Source organism: Hippopotamus amphibius, chromosome 9 (assembly GCF_030028045.1).
Source record: "Hippopotamus amphibius kiboko isolate mHipAmp2 chromosome 9, mHipAmp2.hap2, whole genome shotgun sequence".
In the NCBI taxonomy this organism is placed as follows: domain Eukaryota; kingdom Metazoa; phylum Chordata; class Mammalia; order Artiodactyla; family Hippopotamidae; genus Hippopotamus; species Hippopotamus amphibius.
This window is the reverse complement of record NC_080194.1, coordinates 73,267,175-73,293,981: the sequence shown is the minus strand read 5'-3', so window position 1 is coordinate 73,293,981 and position 26,807 is coordinate 73,267,175. Positions and strand designations below refer to the sequence as shown.

The 26,807-nt window shown below is 53.9% G+C and overlaps 1 protein-coding gene across 1 annotated transcript in view; it reads left to right on the top strand.

Annotated features, from left to right (window-relative positions):
* The window catches only part of MYO7A (myosin VIIA), a 99,663-nt gene that overhangs the window by 40,600 nt on the left and 32,256 nt on the right, over positions 1-26,807 (top strand). The window contains exons 16-31 of the mRNA XM_057748595.1: positions 5,146-5,283; positions 7,165-7,323; positions 7,738-7,830; positions 9,926-10,020; positions 11,314-11,398; positions 11,939-12,157; positions 12,629-12,736; positions 13,743-13,952; positions 14,341-14,544; positions 14,802-14,978; positions 15,427-15,516; positions 16,916-17,043; positions 19,207-19,333; positions 20,551-20,670; positions 21,256-21,429; positions 22,299-22,526. Of these exons, the coding sequence (XP_057604578.1) occupies positions 5,146-5,283; positions 7,165-7,323; positions 7,738-7,830; positions 9,926-10,020; positions 11,314-11,398; positions 11,939-12,157; positions 12,629-12,736; positions 13,743-13,952; positions 14,341-14,544; positions 14,802-14,978; positions 15,427-15,516; positions 16,916-17,043; positions 19,207-19,333; positions 20,551-20,670; positions 21,256-21,429; positions 22,299-22,526 (2,355 nt within the window). The remainder of the gene's footprint in view (positions 1-5,145; positions 5,284-7,164; positions 7,324-7,737; positions 7,831-9,925; positions 10,021-11,313; positions 11,399-11,938; positions 12,158-12,628; positions 12,737-13,742; positions 13,953-14,340; positions 14,545-14,801; positions 14,979-15,426; positions 15,517-16,915; positions 17,044-19,206; positions 19,334-20,550; positions 20,671-21,255; positions 21,430-22,298; positions 22,527-26,807) is intronic.

Below are 26,807 nucleotides of genomic sequence, written 5' to 3'. Positions count from 1 at the left end.
TTCTCCTTGCCCCCCGCCCCATCTCGCCGTGCACTGTGGTTCCTGTTGTAGTTTCTCTGTGGTTATTCGTCGGGCACTCTCCGCCAGTCAGCAGCTTCTGTGAAGGTAAAAGACCCCAGTCAGGGGGCTGGAGGATGGCGGGAGAGGCCTCAGCAGCCCTTGGGGCTGGGCTGTGTCCTTGGCCCCTGCGGCACTGAGGCTTGGGGAAATGGTTGTTTTTTTTCTTTATTTTTTTTGGAGTGTGTGCTTTTGTGGAGTGGTTTGTGGAGTGGTTTGATTTTTGTTTTTTGAGATGTGTGGACTGCAGCCATCTCAGTTTCTTAAAGGAGGAAACTGAGTCCTAGAAAAAGAGGTGAGACTTGCCCAGGATGCCAGGCGCAGGGCTGGAACTCGAGCCCTTGTCCCTCAAGTTCTCTGCTTCCATTGAGTCTCTTGGAGGCATCAAGGTCTGCTTCTCCCATCAGCCCCTGTTAAGAGTTTCTAAGTCTGTGACTCAGTCAGATCCTCTAATTAACCTTGTGGAGCAGGAGAGGCAGGTGGTATTTTCTGTATTTTGCAGGTGGGGGACTGAAGCTCAGAGATGGAGTATTTCACCCCCAGTCACAACATCTGGGGGAGCTTGGACTAGAAGCCACTGCCCCCCCAACCCTGACCTCCTTAGGCCCTGAAACAGCATCCTTGGTGCGTCCTGACCACCACCTCTGGGTTGTGCGTGGCTCCCCAGGCACTTTGGGCCCCAAAGATGCTGGGTACCCTTAGCAGCAGCATAGCTCTGCCATCCCTTTGCCTCCCTTTTGTCTTCTCAACCCTCAGTTTCCTCTCTGCCTAATTCGGACATCCTTAAACATTCACTCTTAATGCTGAATGCCCCTTCCTTCCTACATGTCTGGCATCCCCCTGCCACCTGGTGCCTCGTAGAGTGCACAAAACCACAGCAGTAGAGCCGGGCCCCCGGCACGTCAGGAGCAGGGAGGTTGTCTGGAAGGAGGCCTCTGTCCTCTGCCCATGGTCAGCCCCAGGCCAACACCGTGGCCCAGCTGGTTGATGGGATGAATGTAAGGCCACTACCAGAGCGGAGCCCAGGTGCCTGGAGCTCCAGCACCGGCAGTCCCCACCCTGAAACCCACATACCGCAGGTCGCAGTGTTGGTGAGACAGGAGTGGCTCTGGGCTCTCCCCAGTCGTTCCTGTCCTCCTGTAGACGCCAGACCAGCCTCTACCAGGCTTACCGACTCCTCCTGGTCCTGGACAGTCCTGGAAGACCACTGAACCCATCTTCTCCTCCTACTTCTCTTTCCCAAGCCCCTGGAGGCATGTGGGGACCTCTCCATGAAGTTTCCTCTTCTAAGCCTCCTTCCCCTGAACTCTGGGAATAGAACTCACTTGCTAAGGAACCTTGGAGAGGTCCAAGTGTGAGACTGGTGGTGGTGGTGGGGGGGTGCCCAGAAATGGCCTGCTTTCGAGGGAGTTTTTAGAGTACAGAATGAGAACACAGCAGTGACAGACTTGATACTGATTATATGTACTCTTCTGGCCCACTTAGGCACCCCTGTGAGTAATTACTATTGCCTCCACCTTACAGGTAAAGAAACTGGGGCCCAGAGAGGCCAAGGTGTTTGCCAGAAGTCACACAGCAGGTGACACACAGGGATTTGATCCAAGTCTGTCTCAGGGAGGTGCAGGGACTTGGCCAAGGTCACATACAAGTGAGGGCTTAAGTGAGGCTTTCTAGTCCATGTGCCTTTTCACTGTACTATGCTATCAGTAAGCTTTGCCTCAAGGAAAGAAAAAAATGCTTTGTAACTGTTGGAAACGATTGCTCTGTTAAAGGAACAAGGAAATCGACTTGGTGAAGTGTGGATGTTGAGTCCCAGTTTGTTGGATGAGTGTGCTGGCTGCAGTGTTCTCCTTAGGGTGGGGGACCACATCCTTCTCCAGTGATCTGACCCACGTCCTGCGCAGGTCCCAAGCCCCTGAGTTTCCACCCCTTTGACTCTTGTGTCTGCTTCCTCAGGGCTCCTCGGGCAGTCCCACCCCAACCATTGCTGCTGGAAAAAGCAGAAAGCCAAGAGCATAGAGGTTCTTCCAGCGCAAGGACCCCGGCCACTCCCTCCCCTCCCTGCCACCCTGAACCTCAGGCGTGTGACGCTGGGGCCCTGAGTCCACAGGACGCTGTTCACTCTTTATGCAGGTGGCTTCCCCTGACAGTGACTTCCCAGCCCCGATCACATCACACTCAGTTGCCTTGCCCCTCACATCCTGTTTGAGAAATTATGTAACGCTGACCTTTGGATTTCTCACTTCTACCTTTCCCATCCCTAATTATCTGCAGATTATCCCAGGAAACAACAAATGTCAGAAAAGATAGCCTTTCCCCTCAGCGAAATTAAACCAAGTCAAGAGCCAGGTGGCCAGGGAAGTGAGAGCAGACCCTGGGCTCATAGCCGCCGTTCACTCCTTCCTTCCATCACAAAGACCTATTGAGTGCCTGTTATAAGCCAGACATTGTCCTGTGTCCGGAGGACACAGTTATGAACAAAACAGAAAGAAACCTCTGTCCTCATGGAACTTATACGCTAGCAGAAGGAGGAAATAGTTAATAAGCAAATAAATAAGTGAATTATATGTCAGATGGTGATATATGAGATGGGGAAAAATGAAGGCGGGAAGGGTGCCGGTAGTGGGGCTTTACAGTTTTGAATACGGGATCAGGAAAGGCCTTACTGAGAGGCTGGTGAGGAGGTGAAGAGGCTAGGCACGTGCATTCTGGAGGAAAAGTATCTCAGGGAGGGGGAACAGCAAGTGCAAAGCCCTAAGGTGCTTTTTAAGCCCCAGCCTGCCCACCGCATCATAGGAAGAGCATGGAAGGGAGGGGAAAAGGTGGTGGAGAGAATGGAGGTAACTGGGACCAGATCCTGGGGACATTGTGGGTTCTTACAAAGGACCTTGGCATTCATGCTGAGTGAGCTGGGGAGCCGTGGAGGGTTTTGAGCCAGTTGGGGGAGGGGACACATGACTGGATTTGTGTTTTAACAGCCTCACTCAGGCTGCTGTATTGATAGGGGAGTGGAGGGCGGTGTGGAGTGTGGGGGACAGAAGCAGGGAGACCAGGTTGGAGGTTATCACAATAACGAGAGAGCTACGCAGTCAGCTTGGACCAGGCCGGCAGTGGAGGAAGTGGTGAGAAGGGGTCAGATTCTGGGTCCATTGTGGAGGTAGAGCCAATAAGATTTGCTGACGTATTGGATATAAGAGAGGAGGAGTTGGGGATGGTGCCTAGATCTGTGGCCTGAGCAGCTGGACAATTTCTAGGAGCCCAGGGATGCTAGCAGCCAGTTCCGCACCACTTCAGTTCCGCAGAGTGTTGTTGGTTGTTGCTGTGCCAGGCCCTGGGGCACAGCAGTGAACCAGGCAAGACCAGCCTGTCTTCGCGGGGCTCCCAGCCCGGCAGGGGAGACAGACAGAAAGGAGTAGTTCCAGTGTGCTGATCGAAACCTGTGTGTGTGTGTGTGTGTGTGTTGTTTGTGTGTGTGTTGTGCATGTGTGCATGCTTTGTGTGCTGTGTGTTGTATATATGTGCTGTGTGTGCAGGTGTGCTCTGTGTGTGGTGTGTGTGTCTATGTGTGTACATTTGTGTGTCATGCGTCTGTGTGTCTATGTGTGTGTGCTGTGTGTCGTGTGTCCTTGTGTGTGCTGTTTATCTGTGGTGTGTGTATGTGTGTGGTGTGTGTCTATGTGTGTACATTTGTGTGTCATGCGTCTGTGTGTGTGTGTGTGTGTGTGCTGTGTGTGCACACACGTGCTCCTGGCAAGGCCTCTAATGCAGGCTGGGTACAGCCCACCCTGGACAGGTTCCCCGCCAAGTGGGGGTCACCCAGTGCTGCTGCTGGGTCAGGTTCTGGGGCAGAGGTGGGGCCTGCAGCCCTGACAGTCCCCCTACCCCTGTGCAAATACTCCCCAGCTTCTCTTGGCAAAATCCTAGAATATATTTCAGATAAAACTAAAATGGGAAACATGGAAAATTTCAGAATAGCAAGCATTTGCTGTTTCTTGGCAAGTTTCATTCCAGTCCGGGGGTGTATGGTCTAACTTTAGAATGGGTTAAATGCCTCTCCCTCCCCCGACGTACCTCACACATTGACATCTGCATCCCTGGTTTTTGGTGCTGCAGGATATCAGATGACTCATTAAAATATAAAACCTTACCATTATAATCAAAGTCACTAATAAAAATCCTCACCCAAAAGAAATTGCCAGGAAAACAGTAGCATCGAAATGCTTTGGAATCGAATCTTGTTTCTATGTCCAGTTTCTTGGTCTGCAGTCTTCTGCTTCCTGTTTGTTTGGTGCTCAGCTTCTCCCCCAGGGCCCCACCTCATTGCACAGCCTTCTGAGAGGGAGACCCTGACAGGGCAGGGAGTCGCTAGCTGACTCACCCAGGGGATGGCTGGTGGCGTGCGGGGCCCCGGGCCTTGGTGCTGGACGGCGGCCAGAGGCCAGCTGTGCGCCTTCCTAGGCGGCTTATCCAGGTCCCCCGCCCACCTGCTGCTGAGCTGCTAATCGCACAGGGAGGGCAGCGGGGGCAGGCGGTACCCCGCCCTCACGGGTTGCTGTTTACTGAGACAGACTCTCACAGCCGGCTCAGCTAGATAGATGGCACTGCTCCCTTTTAGGAAACTGAGGCTCAGTGCTGCTTGGTGACCTGCCTAAAATCACACGGCTCGGAGGTGGTGAGCCAGGGTTTGAACTTAGGTCTAACCTGTCTCTCTAGAGATGACCCGTCCTCCTGAGGTGACCAAGTCTGGCCACTCCTTTATACCGGAAAGGGAGGATGGGGACTCAGAGGGACTGCATCTTGCCCAGAGTCATCTAGCGCACCAGGGCGGGAGCCCAGGGCTCCCCACTCCGCGTGCAGTGCTCCTGGACCCGGGATCCGGGAGGCTCCCCAGAAGGGAGTACGTCTGGGACCCAAGCTCCAGCCCAGACCAGGCGGGTCACAGGAAAACCCATGTGCCCAGCCAGCCTGCTTCCCTGGGCGGCTCTCCCTCAGGCCCTTGACCAGCAGACCTCTCCCCTCCTGCTTCTCTTCCGGAGGGCTGGAGGGGCGCGGGTCAGCCCCTCCCATCGCTGTGGTCCATCCCCCCAGGGCGCCGAGACCAGGAAGCGCTCGCCCACACTCAGCAGCCAGTTCAAGCGGTCGCTGGAGCTGCTGATGCGCATGCTGGGAGCCTGCCAGCCCTTCTTCGTGCGCTGCATCAAGCCCAATGAGTTCAAGAAGCCCATGGTGAGCAGCCCTGGCCTGGGGGCAGGGATGAGGGGGCAGATGGGACCAGCCTGGGAGGTGGGAGGGGCCCGGCCGAAGGGTCAGGGTGCGCCGGGCCATGTGAGACTTTGTCCTCTGCGGGGAATGGCAGGGCCCCTGAGGGGCTTACAGAACAAGGTTCCTGTTTATCCGAGGCAGCAGGTGCCCTGGAAAGAGCCTGAACTCTCTAGTAGTGGCTCAGTGCAGATTCAAGTCCTGCCTCTACCACCTTCATGCTGGGTCACTTCATCCTGTCCTGCCTCAGTTTCTTCACAGATAGACATGGGACTGATCGTACCCACCTCTGGGGGGTATTCCGTGTAATAATGCATGCAAACTGCCTGGCGCCTAGGAAGGCGCTTGGTAAATGGCAGCTGTGGTTCTTGCTGTAGCCCTGACTTTGAAAGTCCCCTCTCCTTTGGTCCAGCTAATGACCACCTCCTCCTGGAAGCCTTCCTGGATTCCTTTGACTGGTTGGGAACACTTTCATTTTTGACTTTTCTGAATAACATCTGTTGAGCCCTTTCTGTGTGCCCAGAACAGAACATGGTATCTCTCCACAGCCTCATTCAGTCTTCCCAACAGCCCAGGAAGGAGGGACCTTTATGGCCCCATATTCAAGATATGGGACTGGAGGCTCAGGGAGGTTGAGGGGCTTGAGGCAGCAAAGCCGGGAGCCTGGGCCGCCCCTGCCCCTTGCTGGGAGCCCTCTCCTTCCACAGCTCTGGGAGGTATTGTTTACCGCAAGGCTCTTCCCAGAGATAGGAGGGGAGGCCCAGGGGAAGCTGGGGCCTGAGGGTCTGGGGAGGGACGGAAGGCAGGAGGCCAGTGCTGGGCCAGGGAAAGTGCCTGTAGGGAGAGGAAACAGGTGGCGGAAGCCAGCCTTCCGCATGCTGGCCCTGTCCCCTGCCTGGAAACATTCCTTAGCGTGGGCTGGCCAGTCCCCTTGGGGCTCAGGAGCAGGTCTGCAGGGGCGTGAGAGTCAGAGGGCTCCTGCAAGCTCCCCTCTAAGGCAGGAGGTCCAGGCAAGCTAGGCCGGGGCCCTGCAGTTGGGCACCATCTCTCCGGCTCTCAGATGCCTGCGGAACCTTCTGTGGTCCCAGACCTCAGCATCTGTGGCCTGGACCTTGGCTGAAGGACCTCCTCCCTGGATCTCTTGCCTCCCTGCCTCCTGTCCCTCCACTCCCCTCGCCCTCCCCACTGCAGTGAGAGATGTGGTTCTCAAAGGCAAATCTGACCCAGTCACCTTCTGCTGCTTCCTGGCCTGGCCTCTGAGGTCCTTCACAGCCCATCCACCAACCCTGCTGCCATCACAAAAATGACTTGTGCCGATTAGAAAAATCTCTCTTCCTTAAGGAAGGTACTTTACTGTCAGCAGCCAGAAAGTTGTCTGAAAAACGATAAATCTGAGATGGCTGTGATATGAAGGGCACCCCCTGGGGTTGAACAAGGCACCCACCACCTGCACAACCATAATCCTGGCCTGGATTAACCTCCTCAGTCCCCATAAAATCCCCCAACATGTCCTGCACTTTCAGGCTTCCGCACCTTTGCACGAGCTTGCCCCGCCAGCACCCTCCCTCCTGTCAGGATTAGAGCAGCGCTCCTCCATGAAGCCCCCCAGAGATGTACCAATGGGAATTAAGCCGTCTCTCCTCTGTGCCCTCAAAGCACACAGCTCATCCCATGTGAGGGTCTCGTTCCGGGCTGCTCGGTGGGTTTGGACTGCAGATCCGGGTCTGGTCCTGCCTTTATTCCTCGTCTGCTGTGTGACCTTGGCCTCTCAGGGGCTAGGAAAATACAGAGCAGGGCTGGCCTCCCAGGAGCCTCCAGCACTGATGCCCTTGGCTCCTTGCCCGGCAGCTGTTCGACCGGCACCTGTGTGTGCGCCAGCTGCGGTACTCAGGGATGATGGAGACCATCCGAATCCGGCGAGCCGGCTACCCCATTCGCTACAGCTTCGTGGAGTTCGTGGAGCGGTACCGAGTGCTGCTGCCTGGTGTGAAGCCAGCCTACAAGCAGGTAAGGAGCTGGGGGCATAGGCGGCAGGAGGGAGGGTCCCAGCTCTGGGAAGAAGCCCCAGTTTTCTCATCAGAACGGTGTGTTGGGCATGACATCAACTTGGCCAGCCCAGGTATGGCTGGGAAAATTGGGGTCAGGCAGTGGAGTGCCTCTGAGAGCTTCCATTGCCAGGCTCGGCTGGTGTGGACGTCACACATGTGGTGAGTGGGTCCCGGCTGTTAGCTGCAGGGGAGGGTTTTACAGTCATCGGGCCGAGCTAAGGAGAAGAGTGAGGGTCAGAGTTGTCAGGGCCCGGCTGGGGCCACAGAGAGTCAGGGGCAGAGCTGGAGCAAGCGCCCTGCCTCCCAGCCTTGAGAGGGACACCAGGTGGCTGTCCCACTGGCGGGGCGACCCATTCTGTTGTGCATCCCCCAGGATGACCTTCAGGGGACATGTCAGCGCATGGCTGAGGCTGTGCTGGGCACCCACGATGACTGGCAGATCGGCAAAACCAAGATTTTTCTGAAGGTGAGCACGCCCTCTGACTCTGGCTGCCTTGGTGGGGTGGGAACCGGTCCTAGGGGGCCGCTGTAGAGGAGTTGAAGCACTGAATGTGGTCCGTGCTGAGCCTGTGCGATCCTCCCACCCTGCCGCTGTGGCCCGGAGGAGCGGGTGTGGGATCAGGCCGCCTGGGTGGTGGAGGGGCGATTGGTATTTGAGAGCATCTGTGACCGGGGGGTGGGGTCGGAGCAGCGACCGCGGGTGAGGAAACCGAAGGCCAGAGGTGTGCTCACCCGGGAGGTGTGGACTGAGTCCTGACCCTGTGGCTGTCTGCCCTGGGAATTTGGGCAGGTCACGGGCTCTTTCTGAGCCTCCTTTTCCCATCTGTAAAATGGGATGTGCCTGCGGTAGGGGGCTCTTGAGTGTATCTTTGGTCCCTTCCTGTGGTTCCTGCCAGGTGGGTTTCACGCTGGGCTGGGCTTGGCCGTGTGCCACCCGCCTTGCTCTCTGGTGTCCCTGGGCCTGTTCCCGTGCTGCCTGAGAGGCACCTGGGGCTCTCTGGCTCCCACCACAGCCTGGGCAGGGCTTTGGGAGCTGGGCAGTTGGGGAGGGGGCAGGGCTGGGAGCCGGAAGCTGGGCCGGGAGAGCGTACTGGGAGTTGGTGGAGGCAGGACAGCTACAGCAGGAACCCTGTGAGTGCTGGCTTCCTCATTTCCATTTCCGTTCTAGATTTCTGGCTGTCCTGGGTGACAGGGCAGGGCTCCTTCCTCTGCATGGGGTGGGGCCCAGGAGCCCAGGACATCTGGGGAGAGGGAAGAGGGGAGCCAGCCCTGAGCTGGAGGGAGTCCTGGGGTCTAGTCTAATTCCTCCCTGCCTGAGGGGCCTGGGCCAGTGCCTTCATCGCCCTGAGCCTTCGTTTCCTCATCAGAAAAATGTGCCAACTCTTCCCCTGCCTGTGCGTCTCACAACTGCTGCCTGGAGAGCATGTTCTGTGCACCAGGCCCCAGTGGGGGCTTTTTGTCCATCATCTCATTTAGTCACCACGACAGCCCATGAGGTAGAATTATTATGCCTGTTTCAGAGATTCAGTGTGTAGAAGCAAGGTCCCAAAGTCAGGCGCTGCCCTGGAGTGGAGAGGAGGGCTTCCAGCCTGTGGTTCTGATGCCCAGCCCATGTGGGTAAGGGAGGGAAGGCATGCAGCATGATGGCGCCTATGGCCAGAGATGTCTGAGGGCTGTCATTGTCACCATCCTCATCCTCACCTCTCTGGGCTCTTCAGAAACGGACAGTGGCTTCCAGACCCTAAACATCTACTTCTCATACATTCATTCACTCATTCAGAAGGCCTCGGCTGGGCAGCCCCTCTGTGCTGGGCCCTGCCTCCAGGTGACGTGGTCTGTGGTTATCTGATGGGTGAGGCTCCCCCACCAGACTCGGCTTCCCCAGGGCAAGGCCCAGGTCTGCCTGTTCACTGCAGCCCACTCCAGCACCTGGCACAGGCCTGGCACAGGGAGGCATCTGGTTCGTGTATTGCATGAACCATGAAGTTTTGTCCAACTAGAGTGAGGGTTGGGGGCTCGGGGGTGAGGAGGAGAGAGGGCTGGAGAAGTGGGCAGGGCCTGATGGTAGAGGGCCCGGTTACCAGGGGAGGAGACCAGGCCTGACCCTGGGAGTCGGGTATCTCTGTGAGATCTGTCCTTGAGGGAAGGCCAGAAGGGGAGCAGCAGAGGGCAGGATGCTGGTTAGGAGGCTGTGTCTAAGATCCTGGAGAGAAATGATGGTGGCCTGGCCCGGGTCAGAGGCTGATGTGACAGAGACACCTAGGAGAGCCAGGGCTTGGGATGAAGCATGTTGGGCCCCCTGGCTCTATCTAGTCAAATTAGGCCCCTCCTGATCCATGTGTCCCACCCAGGCCTCTGGAAAACAGCCACGACAGTACTTGTCTCTCTTTGTGGCTGTGGGAGGAGGCGCCATGGGGCCCGAGCAGGGCTGGGAGACTTTGGGGCCCAACCAAGACTGAAGCCTGGGCTCTGAGTGAAGGAAGAGGGAGCCCACCTGGGGAAGCCTCAGCTCTGGGACTGGGGAGGCTGGTGGGGCGCCACTCAGGAGCTCTGCCCTCCAGGACCACCACGACATGCTGCTGGAGGTGGAGCGGGACAAGGCCATCACTGACAGAGTCATCCTCCTCCAGAAGGTCATCCGGGGGTTCAAAGACAGGTTCGTGCCTGGACCAGCTCTTCCCCACCTCAGCCTGCACGTGTGTGTGTGTGTGTGTGTGTGTGTGTGTGTGTGTGTGTGTGTGTGTGTGTGTGTGTGTGTGTGTGTGTGCACGCACGTGTGTGTGTGTGCTTGGCTCACCTCTGTTCCTCCCACGTGAACACTGGGAGGAAACACCCATGTGTACACATAGAAACACACACACACACACGTGCACAGCATGCACACAGGATCATGTGAGCACGGGTGAGATCTCAGACATACGGACCCATCTGTGCCCCCTGCCCAGTGACACAGCACCTGCACCTACACACAGGCCTGCACGCATGGGTACGTGAGGCACACAAGTGGCCCCTCTGTTGGGCTCGGATGCCTGATGAAACTTCCCAAAGAGGAAATTTGAGATTTTATAAATTACAAAGTGTGTCCCATATTCCATGTAAGGGGCATGTGTCCCGCTGTGTCAACTCACAGATGGGCAGGGCTGACTCTGGAGTGTGAGTCAGGCTCCACAAAAATCTCACAGCCTGCCTCTTTTGCAGTTCATCTGGTCTCTCCTTTTCTCTATCCATCCACCCACCTGTCCATCTGTCTAGCTATCCATCCACCTGTCCCTCCATCGGTCTGTCCGTCTGTCCAGCCATCCTTTGTCCAGCCATCCACCTGTCTGTCCATCCACCTGTCCCTCTGTCTGTCTATCCCCTCCCACGGCTGTGCCCTCGTTCATGTGTGCATCCAGGCACTGGCTTGCTGGCTCACCCACACTGATGTAGCCTTCCTTCACTCCTCCTTTGTTTATTTCTACATTCAGGAGACACCTGCTGTTTGATGTGTGGTCCCTTGTCCTCCATCAGGTTGAAGGTGACTGTCAGCCTTTAGAAGCTGCCCAGTGTGTGCAGGGAACAGCACAGTGCTCACTCAGAAGACCAAGATTCTAGCCCCAACCTTGTCAAGTCTCAGTTTTCTCACCTATAAAATGAGGGAGTTAGTCAGTAATAAGTGATGTTTACAGTGTTCACATTGTTTAATCTTCATTTTATTTACACTTATTCATGAGTAACCTTCTGAATATCCACCTTATTGGGTTTATGTGACAAGCCTGTGAGGGAGGCAGGGCAGGTATTATTCTGCCCATTTTACAGATGAGGAAGCTGAGGTGCAGAGACGTTACATGCCTTTGCCCAAGGTCATGGAGCCAAGGAGACACAGAGTTGGGACTCAGCCCTGCTCTCCTGCTTCCAAACCCCACCCGGACCCCGGCAGAGATTCTCCTGCATCACGTTGCTGTTTCAGGTCCACCTTCCTGAAGCTGAAGAATGCCGCCACACTGATCCAAAGGCACTGGCGGGGTCACAACTGCAGGAGGAACTACGGGCTGGTGAGCCTCCCAGAGGGAGCTGCGTGTTGCCTCACGAGGCCTTTGAACTGGCCCCGTTGCCATAGCAGCAGGACTTACCTGTTTGTGGGGCCTGGCTGGTCTCCCGCTACTGCCCCCCCAGCCCCTACCATTCCTCCAGCCCAAAGTCCAAGTCTGATTTTTGCAGCTCTTCCCATCTGGTCAGCAGTGTTGTGCTTTTCTTCCGGAATGTTTTGGTAGGTGGTGAGCACCCAGGTTATTAAAGACCTCAGAGGGGGCCAGGAATGGGTGTGTCACAGGGACCTCTGTGAAGGAACTGGCTTTGGGGCTGGGAAGGTGGACAGGAAGGAGGCCCACTCCTGGTCTGAGGAGGGGGATCCCTCAGAGGGTGCCCACCTCAGGGGAAGCCAAGGCCACTCCCTGGGAAACTGTGGTTTGAAAGGAGACAGCTGTGCTTTTGGGGCATGAAGGTTGGAGAGTGGAGCCCGGGGCAGGGACCTCCACGGGCAGGGTTGGTCCAGAATCAGGGCAGTGGTTCTGAGCTGGTGGCCACCCTTGCAGATGCGGCTGGGCTTCCTGCGGCTGCAGGCCCTGCACCGCTCCCGGAAGCTGCACCAGCAGTACCGCCTGGCCCGCCAGCGCATCATCGGGTTCCAGGCCCGCTGCCGCGCCTACCTGGTGCGCAAGGCTTTCCGTCACCGCCTCTGGGCCGTGATCACCGTGCAGGCCTATGCCAGGGGCATGATCGCCCGCAGGCTGCACCGGCGCCTCAGGGCCGAGGTGAGGGTCCCGGGTCCACAGCACCCACGGCTCTGGGCCCTGTGACGGCTGTGTCCTCCGAGGGCGGCTGTTCCACCTCAGGCAGACAAATCACCCCCATGTGTGGCCTGAGCCTGTGGAGAGGGTGAGGGTGTGGGGGGGGTGGATGTAGGGCTTTACCTTCTCTGAGGAATGCACAAGACTGGACCCTTCATTTCCCTCCTCCCAGCCAGGGGCAGCCCGGGGGCCCAGTCCCTCTTGTGACTCTTTAGGAGGCCAAGGTGAACCCGCTTTGACTTTGGGATCAACGATGCTGTGGGACCGGAGGGGTTCTCGCGTGCCTCCGTTTCCCTCTGCCAAATGATTTGGCAAAGTCGTTTCCAGTCCCAGAGCTCAGCCGGGGTGGGGTGGGGTGGGGTGGGGTGGAGTTGCCAGGAAGCACTGTGGCAGTCACACGCGGTCGGGTGCCCACCCTGCTGCCCCCGCTTCCAGTACCTGCGGCGCCTGGAGGCTGAGAAAATGCGGCTGGCGGAGGAGGAGAAGCTGCGGAAGGAGATGAGCGCCAAGAAGGCCAAGGAGGAGGCTGAACGCAAGCATCAGGTGAGCTGGGGACGTGCCGGCTCCTTAGACATCCGTTCACTGGTTCAGCGGCTCTCAGCCAACACGGGCTGTCCATCCTCTGTCCATCCTCTCTCCACGCGACCTTCCTACATCCATGTGTTGGGTGCCTGTTCTAGGCCAGGCCAGAGGGCTGTGGCTCCAGAGCGAGCGCGGGTGTGGGTCCAGGCCCTCAGCTGGGTTGTAACACAGGATAAACAGCCTGAGTCAGGTGCGAGCCCCCAGCCACGTGTGGCTGCTGAGCACTTGAAAGGGCAAAGCATTGCAAATGCAAAATGCACACAAATTTTTTTTTTTTTTTTTCTGGCTGCACTACATGGCTTGCAGGATCTTAGTTCCCTGACCAGGAATTGAACCAGGGTCCACAGCATTGAAAGCACCGAGTCCTAACCCCTGGACCGCCAGGGAATTCCCAAATATACACTAGATTTTGAAGACTTAGTTAGAAAAAAAAAGGAATATAAAATATCTCAATACTATTTTTTAAATATTAATTACATGTTGAGATAATACTTTGGAAATATTGAGTTAAATGAAATACATTATTAAAATTGATCTAACCTATTTAAAAAAAACTATTTAAAATGTAGCCACTACATACATGGCTTGTGTTGTATTTCTATTTATTGGTCTAGAGCCTCTACCCAGTGGCTCTGGGACTTCTGGGTTGGTGTGGCCCCTTCGGCTGGGGAGGCCTGAGCAGGCTTCCTGGAGGAGGTAGTCCCAGCTGAGCCCTGAGAGCAGGTGGCATTACTATCTGAGCTTGTCCTGAGCCATCTCTGGCTCAGCACTGGGCATCTGTCTGCACTGGGCACCCCTGTGAAGGCTGAGCGGGTGTGGCCCAGGGTGGAGAGGCCGGATGCTCAGTCCTTCCCAGTGGTCAGGAGGGCCCCGTGGAGGTTGGGACTCAGGCCTGGCTGCTGCAGGGGCTTTTGTTGGCTCGCCAAGGAGGGCTTGCTCCCTGAAGCTGCATCACCCCACCTCACAGGAGCGCCTGGCCCAGCTGGCCCGCGAGGATGCAGAGCGGGGGCTGAAGGAGAAGGAGGAGGCTCGGCGCAAGAAGGAGCTCCTGGAGCAGATGGAGAGGGCCCGCCACGAGCCCATTAACCACTCAGACATGGTGGACAAGATGTTTGGCTTCCTGGGGACTCCGGGTGGCCTGCCAGGCCAGGAGGGCCAGGCGCCTAGCGGCTTCGAGGTACCATGCTGGGGAAGGGGCTGGGACAGGCCCCAGTGTGGTGGTCCTCCCTCCTCTTGTGGCTCTTTGTGTTAAAGTCCACCTGGTCCCCTCTGAGCAGAAGGCAGCAGTGATGACCTGGGACGGGCTGCAGTCCTAGGCCCTGTCCAGCCACTAGCCTGCCGTGTGACCTTGGGCCAGCCACTGTCCCTCTCCAGGGCCATTCACAAACCTTTGTTCATTCGTGTATTGAGGACCTACCATGCAATGGGCTCTGTCTGGAGAGTGAACAGGATGTACAGAGCCCTGCGCTCCTGGAGGAAGAGCTGGCCTCGCAGGGACAGTTTGGGGGACTGTAGCCCAGCCCCGGGTCCACCCCCATGTCAGGGAACCCCTCTCGTCTCCCCAGGACCTGGAGCGCGGGCGGAGGGAGATGGTGGAGGAGGACCTGGACGCAGCCCTGCCCCTGCCTGACGAGGATGAGGAGGACCTCTCCGAGTATAAATTCGCCAAGTTCGCTGCCACTTACTTCCAGGGCACAACCACGCACACCTACACCCGGCGGCCCCTCAAGCAGCCACTGCTATACCACGACGATGAGGGCGACCAGCTGGTGAGGGCTGGGGCTGTCCGTGCTGGCAGCATGGGTGCTGAGGGGCTGGGTCCCTGGTGGGCCGGGACCTGGGCTGACTTCACCCCCGCGCCCAGCCTGGGGCCGGGCCACAGGGCAAGGCCCAGAGGAACGCCCACAAGCCACTCAGCTCAGTGATCCTCTTCCGGTTGCGGAGGGGTGCGGTGAGGGGTGGGTCACTTTCATGGCTTTAGCCACATCCTGGCTCGGGCTTCTGACTGGTGTGGCTCTGCCCCCAGGCGGCCCTGGCAGTGTGGATCACCATCCTCCGCTTCATGGGGGACCTCCCTGAGCCCAGATACCACACAGCCATGAGTGATGGCAGCGAGAAGATCCCTGTGATGACCAAGATTTACGAGACCCTGGGCAAGAAGACATACAAGAGGGAGCTGCAGGCCCTGCAGGGCGAGGGTGAGGTGAGTCCCAGGTGCCCTCCTGCTGAGGTCCCTCCCAGGCCATCCCCAGCCTTAAGCTGCTCAGCTGAAGGAGCATCCTAAAACTTGCTTCCGCCTCACCTCCCTGACCCCTGCCCTCCTCTGTCTGCTCCTGGGAATGACTGTGTGGGCGTTATATAAACTGTAAAGTGCTGACAGTGATTGAGGCCGTGTGACAGGGCAGACAGGCTTTGCAGTCGGAGCCAGGTTCCATTTTGACTTGTTGGGAGGCAGTAGGTAGGTTACTGTACTTTTCAGAGTCTCAGTTTTTCCCACCTGTCACGTGGCTGATGGGGGGAGGGTGGGGGCAATGTGGGGTATACGTGGTAAACGTTAGTGTGGAGCTGAGACAGCTCTAGCCACGTTGTCCACTGCTCTTGTCATCACTTGAGGCCCAGTCACTTGACCCTGACCCCTGTTTCTCCTCCAGGCCCAGCTCCCCGAGGGGCAAAAGAAAAGCAGCGTGAGGCATAAGCTGGTGCACTTGACCTTGAAGAAGAAGTCCAAACTGACAGAGGAGGTCAGCGCAGACCCTGCACGGCCTTGGTGGTCCGGGCTGGGGCAAGGCTGGGCTTGGGACCCATAGGGACGGGAGTGGAGTGGATACTGTCTGTCCTCGGGGGACCAGGATGGCTGGCAGGACAGGGTTGGGTGTGATCAGGCAGACAGGATGCAAGGAGGGTGCTGTGCTTAGGCTGGGGCCAGTCAAGGAGGCTTCCCAAAAGAGAGGCCACGAGAGCTGGGGAGGGCTGGAGGGGCAGGTGGTGGGAGGGAGGACGTTTCCTGCCGGGGCAGGGACCCATTGCCTTTGATCCAGGGACCTTTTAGCTGATGAGTACTTTTCTGTGGGATAAGAGCTCCCATGAGACATTAATACTATTAGTTTGTTTGAATTCATTCATTTAGCCACCTTGTTTTCTGAGCACCGTTCTGGCCTCTTGCTCTAGGACTGTCCAGGCTGGGAGGGCTGACAGATGCAAACTAAGGCATTCACGGTGCAGAGGGACTGGCTTCTCCATGCCCCTGCTTTTGTGCACACCAGTTCTTCTGCCTAAAATTCCTCCTCCCTGTTCTGTGCTGGGGGGTCACCTCCTCCAGGAAGCCTTCCCCTCTACAGCGGAGTCAGGCTGCTCCTCCGGGGCTTCCTCAGCCTGCTTTGCCTTTGTCCTCATTTTGTTCCCCATCCCAGGCTCAAATCCAGTCTTGTAGCTGCGTAGCCCCAGATCTGAATCCCAGGTGCCGCTCGGTATCCAAGGCACCCAGGGAAGAAAATGCCTGCTAGCGGGTTCCTGGGCCAATGGCCTGAGATGATGGCTGTGGGTGCTCAGTAGACACGAACGCCTCCCATGCCCCTCCCGTCTGCAGGGACATGCTCCTGCCGCTCACCTTCTCACCCCCTCCCCGTCTCTGGGCAGAGCACGGGGCTGGTGCTCTGGGTTATGTGGGACCAGAGAGGAGAAGCCCATGTGTAAGAACCCAGGCCCAAGGCTGTTCACACAGGGGCCAGGGCGTTAATGACAGGTGATGGTGGCTGAGTGCCTGGAACCCAGGTGTACTCTGGCTGTCTGAGTGGTGTGTGGCCCACCGGGGAGAGATGAGGATCCCATCAGCAGTCAGAGGAGCTGTCCCCTGTCCTGGCTGAGGAGACTTCCCCAGGGTAGGGCTGGGGTGGATGTCAAGGATGCTGCAGGGGAGCCTTATCCCCAGAAGGGGGTAGCACTGGGCCAGCGACTGCGGGCTGTACGGGCCAGGCGTTGACCCAGCATCTGTTCTGCGTGGGGCAGGGGGTATGCCGGTGATAAGGAGCCAGCTCCCTGGCCACTCCCAGGCTCCTGCTCTCCGGCAGAGTGGGCAGACTCAGGCAAGCGGCAGGGCCCTGGTCAAGTCTTGGTCAGTCCTTGCCCCTCCCCGTGGCCCAGGTGACCAAGAGGCTGCATGACGGGGAGTCCACCGTGCAGGGCAACAGCATGCTGGAGGACCGGCCCACCTCCAACCTGGAGAAGCTGCACTTCATCATTGGCAATGGCATCCTGCGGCCAGCACTCCGGTCAGTGCCCGAGGGGCAGGGGCACAGGGAGGGGGCCGCCGGCAGGGGAGTCATCCTGCACTTCCAGACCTGAAAGGCTTTTGGTGGCTCCGTGGTGGCTCTGTCACTTTAGCAACTGATTCAGCCAAACAGGCGTGGGTTTAGCTCTGCTGCTAGCTGGTTGTGTGACTTTGCTAGAGTGATTTCATCTCTGTAAGCGTCAGTTTCTTCCTCTGTAAAGATGGAATAATAACAGTACTTACCTTGTAGGATTGTGGGCAGATAAAACTATGAAAGTGTGACACAGGACCTATGTAGTGGGCACTCAGTAAATGGTAGCTGTTGTTAGCATTATCTGACATGTAACCCTATCCCTTCTAGCACCTTCAGTGCACCCAACCCAGGCCTGTGGTCAGGGTTACTGTGGGACATGCCTGGTCCTGCAAGTGCCTCCTTCCCTACCCAGGCCCAGGAGAGGCCTTTTCTTGGGTCCCTGGGGGTGTTGGGGAGGAGCTGGGATGACTTTCCAGGAGCAGTAAGGAATCAACTCAGCTGCATCAGTGGAGGGAAAACAGATAGGGTTTCTCTGAGAACTCCATCCGCACAGGATGGCCGATTAGGAGAGCCGACCATGAACTTGTGTGTGCTGGCAGGGAGGAGAGCAGGATGGGGAGGGTGGGGAGGCCAAGTGTCATTTTACCAATGGGAGACATGAAGTCCAGAGAGGAAGAGGCTTGCCCAGAGGTCACTGGCCTTCCTTTCATTGCTCCTCAAGGCCAGTTACTACCTCGCTTGCCAGAAATGTAGCACCCGGGGCCGCCAGCCTCCAGGAAGAAAAGGTAGCTGCCCAAGGTATGTTTAAAGGGCAAGAATTTGCCTCCCAATTATCTCACCATCAGACCTAAAGTGGTACTTCTAGAGAACACAGTGCGAGATGCCCTGGACCAAGTCAGAAGACTGGGGGTGCCAGCTCCCTGAGGGACCGCGGCTAATCCTGACCTTCTGTCGGCCTCCGTCTCCCTGTCTGTAAAGTGAGAGTGGTCAGGGGCTCCCAGCTACGGGTGATAGTTGTCACTGGTCTGTGACAAGATGGAAAAAAATAAGGATATTTCTAAATTCGATTGATTTAAAGCACTGTTCTTTGTCCTGAGATTTTGCCCTTCCTGCTTTTTGGATATTAAAATTACCTTTGTTTTAGAAAATGATTGTGATATAGATAGTAGGCAGGTGCTGTGTATGTGGTGTGTTTTAAATGTCCTTATTTGTCACGATAATAAGCTAGCAACTTCCAGAATTTATTTTGAAGTTGCATCGGTCCGTGAGCTCTCAAAATTGGGAAGCCACTGAATTAGATACCGGCCCTTCAAAGAGGGAAGAGCAGTAGTGAGTGCCCCCTGGTGGTCATTCCATCATGGTGGGTCCCCCGCCTTGGCCCTAACAGGGCAGGCAGCATCTTAACAGCTGCAGCTAGGCTGGCATCTGTAGGGGGTTTACTGTGCCAGGTGCTGTATAAGCCTTGGCTTATTTTTCTTACAGCAATCCTGTAAGGAAGGTGGTATCATTTCCCTTTAAAATGAAAACAAAACAAAAAACTACCTTCATTACTTTAATCTGATTACAAAAGAAAAATATGGTCACTTAAATATTCGAATATTATAGAAATGTATCAAGAGACCATAAAAGTCCCTACTCGTTCCATCCCCCAGAGAAACTCCCCAGATGCTTTGTTTGTTTGTTTTTTAAATTTCCGCTCTGCCAGTTACCATTAGTAGAAATTGTACTTCTGCCATGACTGTGGGCTGGGCTCAGAGGTGAACTTACCTGCCCAGGCCATGCAGCTTGATGAGGCATGAGGCAGGAGTGCAGCCTGTGCTTCTCATCAAAGTGGTCACCAGTGACTGTGGCCACTGTGCCCAGGAGAAGGGTATGCACCACCCTCTGAATCATGGGGTCCCAGCCGTGGACTCTGGATTAGAGTCAAGAATGTGCTTCATGCCTGATGAGCCTGTCTTCAAAAGCAGAGCCTCCCCAGAGCCCTGGGCTCAGCCTTTCCCACCTGGCCCCACCCTGTCTCCTCCGGGGTGGTCCCCAGCAAGTGGGAGAGCAAGCATTCCACCTGCTGTTGGGAGGGTAGGGGCTTCCCTCTGAGGCACTGTCTCCCTTCCTCGGTCCCCACCTGCCTAGGGATGAGATCTACTGCCAGATCAGCAAGCAGCTCACTCACAACCCCTCCAAGAGCAGCTATGCCCGGGGCTGGATCCTCGTGTCTCTCTGTGTGGGCTGCTTCGCCCCCTCTGAGAAGTTTGTTAAGGTAGGGGAGGCTTTTGGCCTCCAGCGGGGGGAAGGGGAGCTGGGCCCGGTCCCTGGTGTTCAGGGGCAGAGCATGGGGCAGAAGCTCAGAGGGGCTTGGCAATGAGGCCCTGCCCAGGCCGTCTCCTCCCAGGCCTCCCCACCTCTGCGGGGCCCACCTTCCTGGCCCCCTCCTCCTAGACACCCACCACGTCACTCTATCTCCCCTGAGCCCCTTTTTATTTATGAGGGTGCTGAGTTTGACAACAGCATCTCCTGGACCTTCCACATACTGGTCTGAAGCACTTCAGTTCATCTTAGGCCCTTTCGTGACTGCTCCTTAGTGCCAGGCCCTGGGTGCTGGGGACACAGAGGCAGAGCAGGTGACAGCAGGACCAACCCAGCTGGTAAGCGCTGTGAATACGAAGGGGTCGGGGAGGTGGGCCCTGGAGGAAGAGGAGCGGTTAAGCTGGGTGAAGGGGGGTGTGATGTGTAGGGTGAGGCAGGAGGCACGGCTGAGACTAGACAGGGCCGGATCGTGGTGGCCTTGCTGCCGACATGAGGCAGGTAGACTCCATCTGGAAGGCAGTGGGGAGCCCTGGAAAGCTGAGGAGGGGTGTGGATGGAAGTGCCTCCAGGAGCAGGTTCTGAGTGTGGGTGAAGGGGTCAGAGGCAGGAGACCCAGTGAGGCTGCTCTGATGGTCCAAGGTGTTGCCGATCGTGGTCCTTGGACTCTTTAATCAATAGAAGTTGGTAAGAGGCCAGACCAGAAATTCAGGCAAGGCTTTACTGGGACTCACGCTGCAGCATGAGGGAGTGAGAACAGGAAACAGGTGCCCTTGCTCGCTCCCCAAGTGGGGGCGTGCTGTTTCCTTAGATGAGGTGAGGGTGGGGGTGGACTGGTGGATTGGGCTGGAGGGGTGGCTTAGGTGGTCTGCCCACCCCCTTGGTGGTGCTGTGTGCAGGGGTCATGGGCAGTGCCCTGCTTTTGCTCCCAGCAACTCAGAAATGGTAGTTGGTTTGTGGCCTTTTTGGATCTTATTGTTCATAATTGCTCTGAATGTATGTGTGTGCGGTTATTTTTAGTCCCTTTTGGTTTCTTTGTATTGTGTTGCTCAAGGAGACTTTCGTCCAGGTTCAAGCACTCCGGTAAAGGGTCCCAGGTCCCAGACTATCTCACAGGTGGGGAGGCCAAGGGAGGCTGGAGTGGGACCCCCTCAGCTGGTCCTCTGTCCCTAGTACCTGCGGAACTTCATCCACGGGGGACCACCTGGCTACGCCCCGTACTGTGAGGAACGGCTCAGGAGGACCTTCGTCAATGGGACACGGACACAGCCGCCAAGCTGGCTGGAGCTGCAGGTGCGGCCCCCAGGCGTGTGTGTGTGTGTGTGTGTGTGTGTGTGTGTGTGTGTGTGTGTGTGTGTGTGTGTGTGTGAGACCAGTGCACTCCAGTGCCCCAGACATTCCCTGCTTTGGGAGTCTATGGTCATTAAAGCACCCACCCTCAAGTTCTGGAATCTCAGACCTCCTGGAACAGGAAAGCTCCCAGTAGGTGATGACTCCCATCTGCTGGCTTTATAGTCAAAGTGACTTGGGCAGGGGGTTTCCTCTGTGTCTCAATGGCTTCATCTGCAACATGGCAATAAAGATATTCATTTCACAGGGTCTTGTGATGGTTACATGACAGGAGGGCAGAAGCCCCGGCATGTGGCAAAGCCTGACCACCCAGTCCTAGTGCCCCAGCTCAGGGATCCTGAAGGTCCTTTCAGGGAGGGGAGCACAGCAGAGCTCCCTGGGCATCTGTGACCAGGGACAGGCAATGCACCATGGGATGCTGAGGTCTGAGAGCTTCAAGCCCAGAAGGAGCGGGGAGCCAGGAGCCCAGAGGGAGTGAGATGTTCTGAAGTGAAAGGATCCCCACAGACCTTCTTGGGTCACTTTCAGGCCACCAAGTCCAAGAAGCCCATCATGTTGCCTGTGACGTTCATGGACGGGACCACCAAGACCCTGCTGACTGACTCGGCGACCACAGCCAAGGAGCTCTGCAGCGCGCTGGCCGACAAGATCTCGCTCAAGGACCGCTTCGGGTTCTCCCTCTACATCGCCCTGTTTGATAAGGTGAGGCCGGCCCTGAAGCCCCTCCTCCTGGCACCCCCAGGGCCACGTGCCAGCTCCCACCCCCGTGCTGCCACCTTCTGGCTCAGGTGCCCTTGCGTGGTTACCGACCTTCCAGGGCCTCAGTGTCCTCCTCTGTAAACCACCGGTAACCCTGGTCCTGCCCCAACTCCTTAGGATCATGGAGAGGTCCTAAGCACCTAAAGAGAAACCCAACAGTACACTGGAGATTGAAACCCAGGGCTCACTTCAGTCATATGTGCCAAGGTGGGTTCAATCCTCTGCTGGTGACAGAAAGAACATGGCAGAGAGAGGGAGAGGCACTGCCTCAGTGAGATTCAGTTTTCCCATTTGCAAATGGGCATATAATTCCTTATCAGGTTGCTATGGTAGTTTTTTTTCACTTGTTACTGACCACCTAGAGTGTATGCCTCCTGGGGCACATCTGGGCTTGGAGCCTTTTCTGCTGAGCTGGGCCTGGGGCGGGTGATTTTGCCTCCACACCCAGCATCATACACAGCAGAGGCGCCCCCCACCCTGGCAGGTCCAGCGATAGGAACATGCTGTCTGATGCCATTTGCCTGGATTTTTTTCACCAACAGATACCTGCTGTGTTTTCAGTGACCATCTGTCCATCAGATTTTCGCAAAAGGTTTATACTAGGCAATGGGAACTCCCATGTAGCTGTGCTAGCTCAGAGCCCATGAGCTGGGACCCAGGGGTCCCATGCTGGTCTGCCTCCTGGGTGACCTGGGCAAGCCCCTCCTCTCTCTGAGCCTTGGTTTTCCATCTGAACGCGAACAGTTGGCACAGTCAATGGCTCCTTGCAGTCCTTGCCTTCTGCTGGGTGACCTCCAGCACTGTGCCTGCAGGTGTCCTCCCTGGGCAGTGGCAGCGACCACGTCATGGACGCTATCTCCCAGTGTGAGCAGTATGCCAAGGAGCAGGGCGCCCAGGAGCGCAACGCCCCGTGGAGGCTCTTCTTCCGCAAGGAGGTCTTCACACCCTGGCATAACCCCTCAGAAGACAATGTGGCCACCAACCTCATCTACCAGCAGGTGGTGCGAGGGGTCAAGTTTGGGGAGTACAGGTGTGAGAAGGTGAGTGAGAGCTAATTTTGTGGCTGAGCTTGCTTGGTTCACAGTCGCCTGTTTGCTGAATTTGGCAGAGTGTTGCTGCCCTTGACCCCGCATCAGTGACTGTGGGGGTTAGCTAGATGGAGGCTGGGCCTTAGCTAGGCTTCTCTTGGATTTAACGGGATCTATAGGAGCAAGGGCTTTGAAGAGCAGCCTGAATTCTGCAAGTGGGAGGTGTTCCTGCTCTGCTACAGTGACTGCATGGCACAGGGTATGTGCTTCAGACTTGCTGTATTACTCTTTTTTTTTTTTTTGACCTCTTTAGATCACTTATTTATTTATGGAGTATATTTGATTTGCAATATGTTTCAGGTCCATTCATGTTGCTGCAAATGGCATTATTTCATTCTTTTTTATGGCTGAGTAATATTCCATTGTATATACATACCACATCTTCTTTATCCATTCCTCGGTCGATGGACATTTAGGTTGCTTCCATGCCTTGGCTATTGTAGAGTACTGCAACGAACATTGAGGTGCATGTATCTTTCCAAATTATGGTTTTTTGTGGATATATGCCAATATATGCCCAGGAATGGGATTCTTGGACCCCACGGTAGCTCTATTTTTAGTGTTTTTTAAAAAAAATTATTTATTGGCTGTGCTGGGTCTTCATTGCTGCACACGGGCCCTCCCTAGTTGCAGTGATGGGGGAGGCCACACTTTATCGCTGTGGCCTCCCCTGCTGTGGAGCATGGGCTCCAGGTGTGTGGGCTTCAGCAGTTGTAGCACATGGGCTTAACAGCTGTGATTCATGGGCTCCAAAGCACAGGCTCAACAGCTGTGGCACACAGGCTCATCTGCTCCGCGGCATGTAGGATCCTCCTGGAACAGGGATGGAACCTGTGTCCCCTGCACTGGCAGGCAGACTGCCAACCACTGCGCCACCTAGGAAGCCCCTATTTTTAGTTTTTTAAGGAACCTCCATATTGTTCTCCATAGTGGCTGTACCAGTTTACATTCCCACCAACAGTGTAGGAGGGTTCCCTCTTCTCCACACCCTCTCCAGCATTTATTATTTGTAGATTTTTTGATGATGATCATTCTGACCGGTGTGAGGTGATACCTCATTGTAGTTTTGATTTGCGTTTCTCTAGTAATTAGTGATGTTGAGCATTTTTTCCTGTGTGTGTTGGCCATCTGTATGTCTTCTTTGGAGAAATGTCTATTTAGATCTTCTGCCCATTTTTTTGGTTTGTTTTGCCATTAAAAAATTTTTTTTACTAATTTATTGAATTATAATTGCTTTATAGTGTTGTGTTAGTTTCTGCTGTACAACAAAGTGAATCAGCTATATGTATACCTATATCTCCTCCCTCCCACCTTCCCCATCCCACCCCTCTGGGTCATCAAAAAGCACTGAGCTGATCTCCCTCTGCTATAGAGCAGCTTCCTATTAGCTATCTATTTTACACATGGTAGTGTATATCTGTCAGTGCTACTCTCTCAGTTTGTTCCAGCCTTCTCTTCCCACCCTGTGTCCACAAGTCCATTCTCTATGTCTGCCTCTCTATTCCTGCCATGCTACTGAGTTCATCAGTACCATTTTTCTAGATTCCATGTATATATGTGTTAATATACAGTATTTGTTTTTCTGACTTACTTCAATCTGTGTAACAGACTCTAGGTCCATCTATGTCTCTACAAATGACTCAATTTTGTTCCTTTTTATGGCTGAGTAATATTCCATTGTATATATGTACCACATCTTCTTTATCCATTTGTCTGTCGATGGATAGTGATGTTTCTCTAATAATTAGTGATATTGAGCATCTTTTCATGTGCTTTTTGGCCATCTGTATATATTCTTTGGAGAAATGTCTATTTAGATCTTCTACCCATTTTTTCACTGGAGTGTTTCATTTTTTGATATTGAGCTGCATGTGCTGTTTGTATACTTTGGACATTAGTCTCTTGTCGGTTGCATCATTTGCAAATATTTTCTCCCATCCTGTGGGTTGTCTTTTCATTTTCTTTATGATTTCCTTTGTTGTGTAAAAACTTTTAAATTTAATTAGGTCCCATTTGTTTATTTTTGTGTTTATTTCCATTACTTTAGGAGACAGATTGAGAAGATTTTGCTTCAATTTATATCAAAGAGTGTTCTACCTAGTTTTCCTCTAAGAGTTTTATAGTGTTCAGTCTCACAGTTAGGTCTTTAATCCATTTTGAGTTGATTTTTGTGTGTGGTGTTAAAGAATGTTCTAATTTCATTCTCTTACATGAAGCTGTCCAGTTCTCCCAGCACCATTTATTGAAGAGACTGTCTTTTCTCCATTGTATATTTTTGGCTTCTTTGTCGTACATCAATTGACCACAGGTGTGTGAGTTTATTTCTGGGCTTTCTATCCTGTTCCATTGACCTATATTTCTGTCTTTGTGCCAGTACCATAATGTTTTGATGACTGTAGTTTTGTATAGTCTAAAGTCAGGGAGACTGATTCCTCCAGCTCTGTTTTCCTTTCCCAAGATTGCTTTGGCTATTTGGGGTCTTTTGTGTTTCCATATAAATTTTAAGGTTTTTTGCTCTAATTCTGTGAAAAATGCCATTGATATTTTGATAGGAATTGCATTGAATCTAAATTACAGTGGGTAGTATAGTCATTTGGTCTTGATATAGTCATTGATTTTTCCAATCCAAGAACATCATATATCTTTCCATCTGTTTGTGTCATCTTCAGGTTTTTATCAGCATCTTATAGTTTTCAGAGTAAAGGTCTTTTGCCTCCTTAGGTAGGTTTATTCCTAGGTATTTTATTCTGTTTGATGCAATAGTAAATGGGATTGTTTCCTTAATTTCTTTCTGATGTTTTGTTGTTAGCATATAGAAATGCAACAGATTTCTGTGTATTAATTTTGTGTCCTGCAACTTTATCAAATTCATTGATGAGCTCTAGTAGTTTTCTGGTAGCATCTTTTGGATTTTTATGTATAGTATCATGTCATCTGCAAACAGTGACAGTTTTACTTCTTTTCCAATTTGGATTCCTTTTATTTCTTTTTCTTTTCTGATTGCTGTGGCTAGGACTTCCAAAACTATATTGAATAAAAGCAGCAAGATTGGACATCCTTGTCTTGTTCCTGATCTTAGAGGAAATGCTTTCAGCTTTTCACCATTGAGTATGACGTTAGCTGTAGGTTTGTCATATACAGCCTTTATTATGTTGAGATAGGTTCCCTCTATGCCCACTTTCTGGAAAGGTTTTATCATATAAATGGGTGTTGAATTTTGTCAAAAGCTTTTTCTGCATCTATTGAGATGATCATATGGTTTTTATTCTTCAATTTGTTAATGTGGTGTATCACACTGATTGATTTGTGGATACTGAAAAATCCCCGCATCCCTGGAATCAATCCTACTTGATTGTGGTGTATGATCCTTTTAATGTATTGTTCAATTTGATTTGTTAGTCTGGTTTTTTTTGGCTGCGTTGGGTCTTTGTTGCAGCATTTAGGATCTTCATTGAGGCACTGGGATCTTTCATTGTGGCATGTGGGCTCTTTGCTGCAGTGTGTGGGCTTCTCTCTAGTTGTGGCATGTGGGTTTTCTCTTCTCTACTTGTGGTGCGCTGGCTCCAGAGTGCATGGGCTCTGTAGTTGTGGCATATGGGCTCCAGAATGTGTGTGCTCTGTAGTTTGCATCATGTGGGGCCTCTAGTTGAGGTGTAGTTGTGGCACACAAGCTTAGTTGCCCTGCAGCATGTGGGATCTTAGTTCCCCGAGAAGGGATTGAACCCTCGTTCCCTGAGTTGCTGGACAGATTCTTTACCACTAGATCACCAAGGCAGTCCCAATGTCTGGTTTTGATATCGGGTGATGGTGGCTTCATAGAATGAGTTTGGGAGTGTTCCTTCCTCTGCAGTTTTTTGGAATAGTTTCAGAAGGATAGGTATTAACTCTTCTCTAAGAGTTTGATAGAATTTGCTCTGAAGCCATCTGGTTCTGGAGTTTTGTTGGGAATTGTTAAATCACATTTTCAATTTCTGTACTTGTGATTGGTTTGTTCATATTTTCTATTTCTTCCTGGTTCAGTCTTGGAAGGTTGTACTTTTCTAAGAATTTGTCCATTTCTTCCAGGTTGTCCATTTTATTGGCATGCAGTGGCTTGTAGTAGTCTCTTATTTCTGTCGTTGTAACTTCTCCTTTTTCATTTCTAATTTTATTGACTTGAGCCCTCTCCCTTTTTTTTTTCTTATTGAGTCTGGCTAAAGTTTTATCAATTTTATTTATCTTTTCATAGAAACA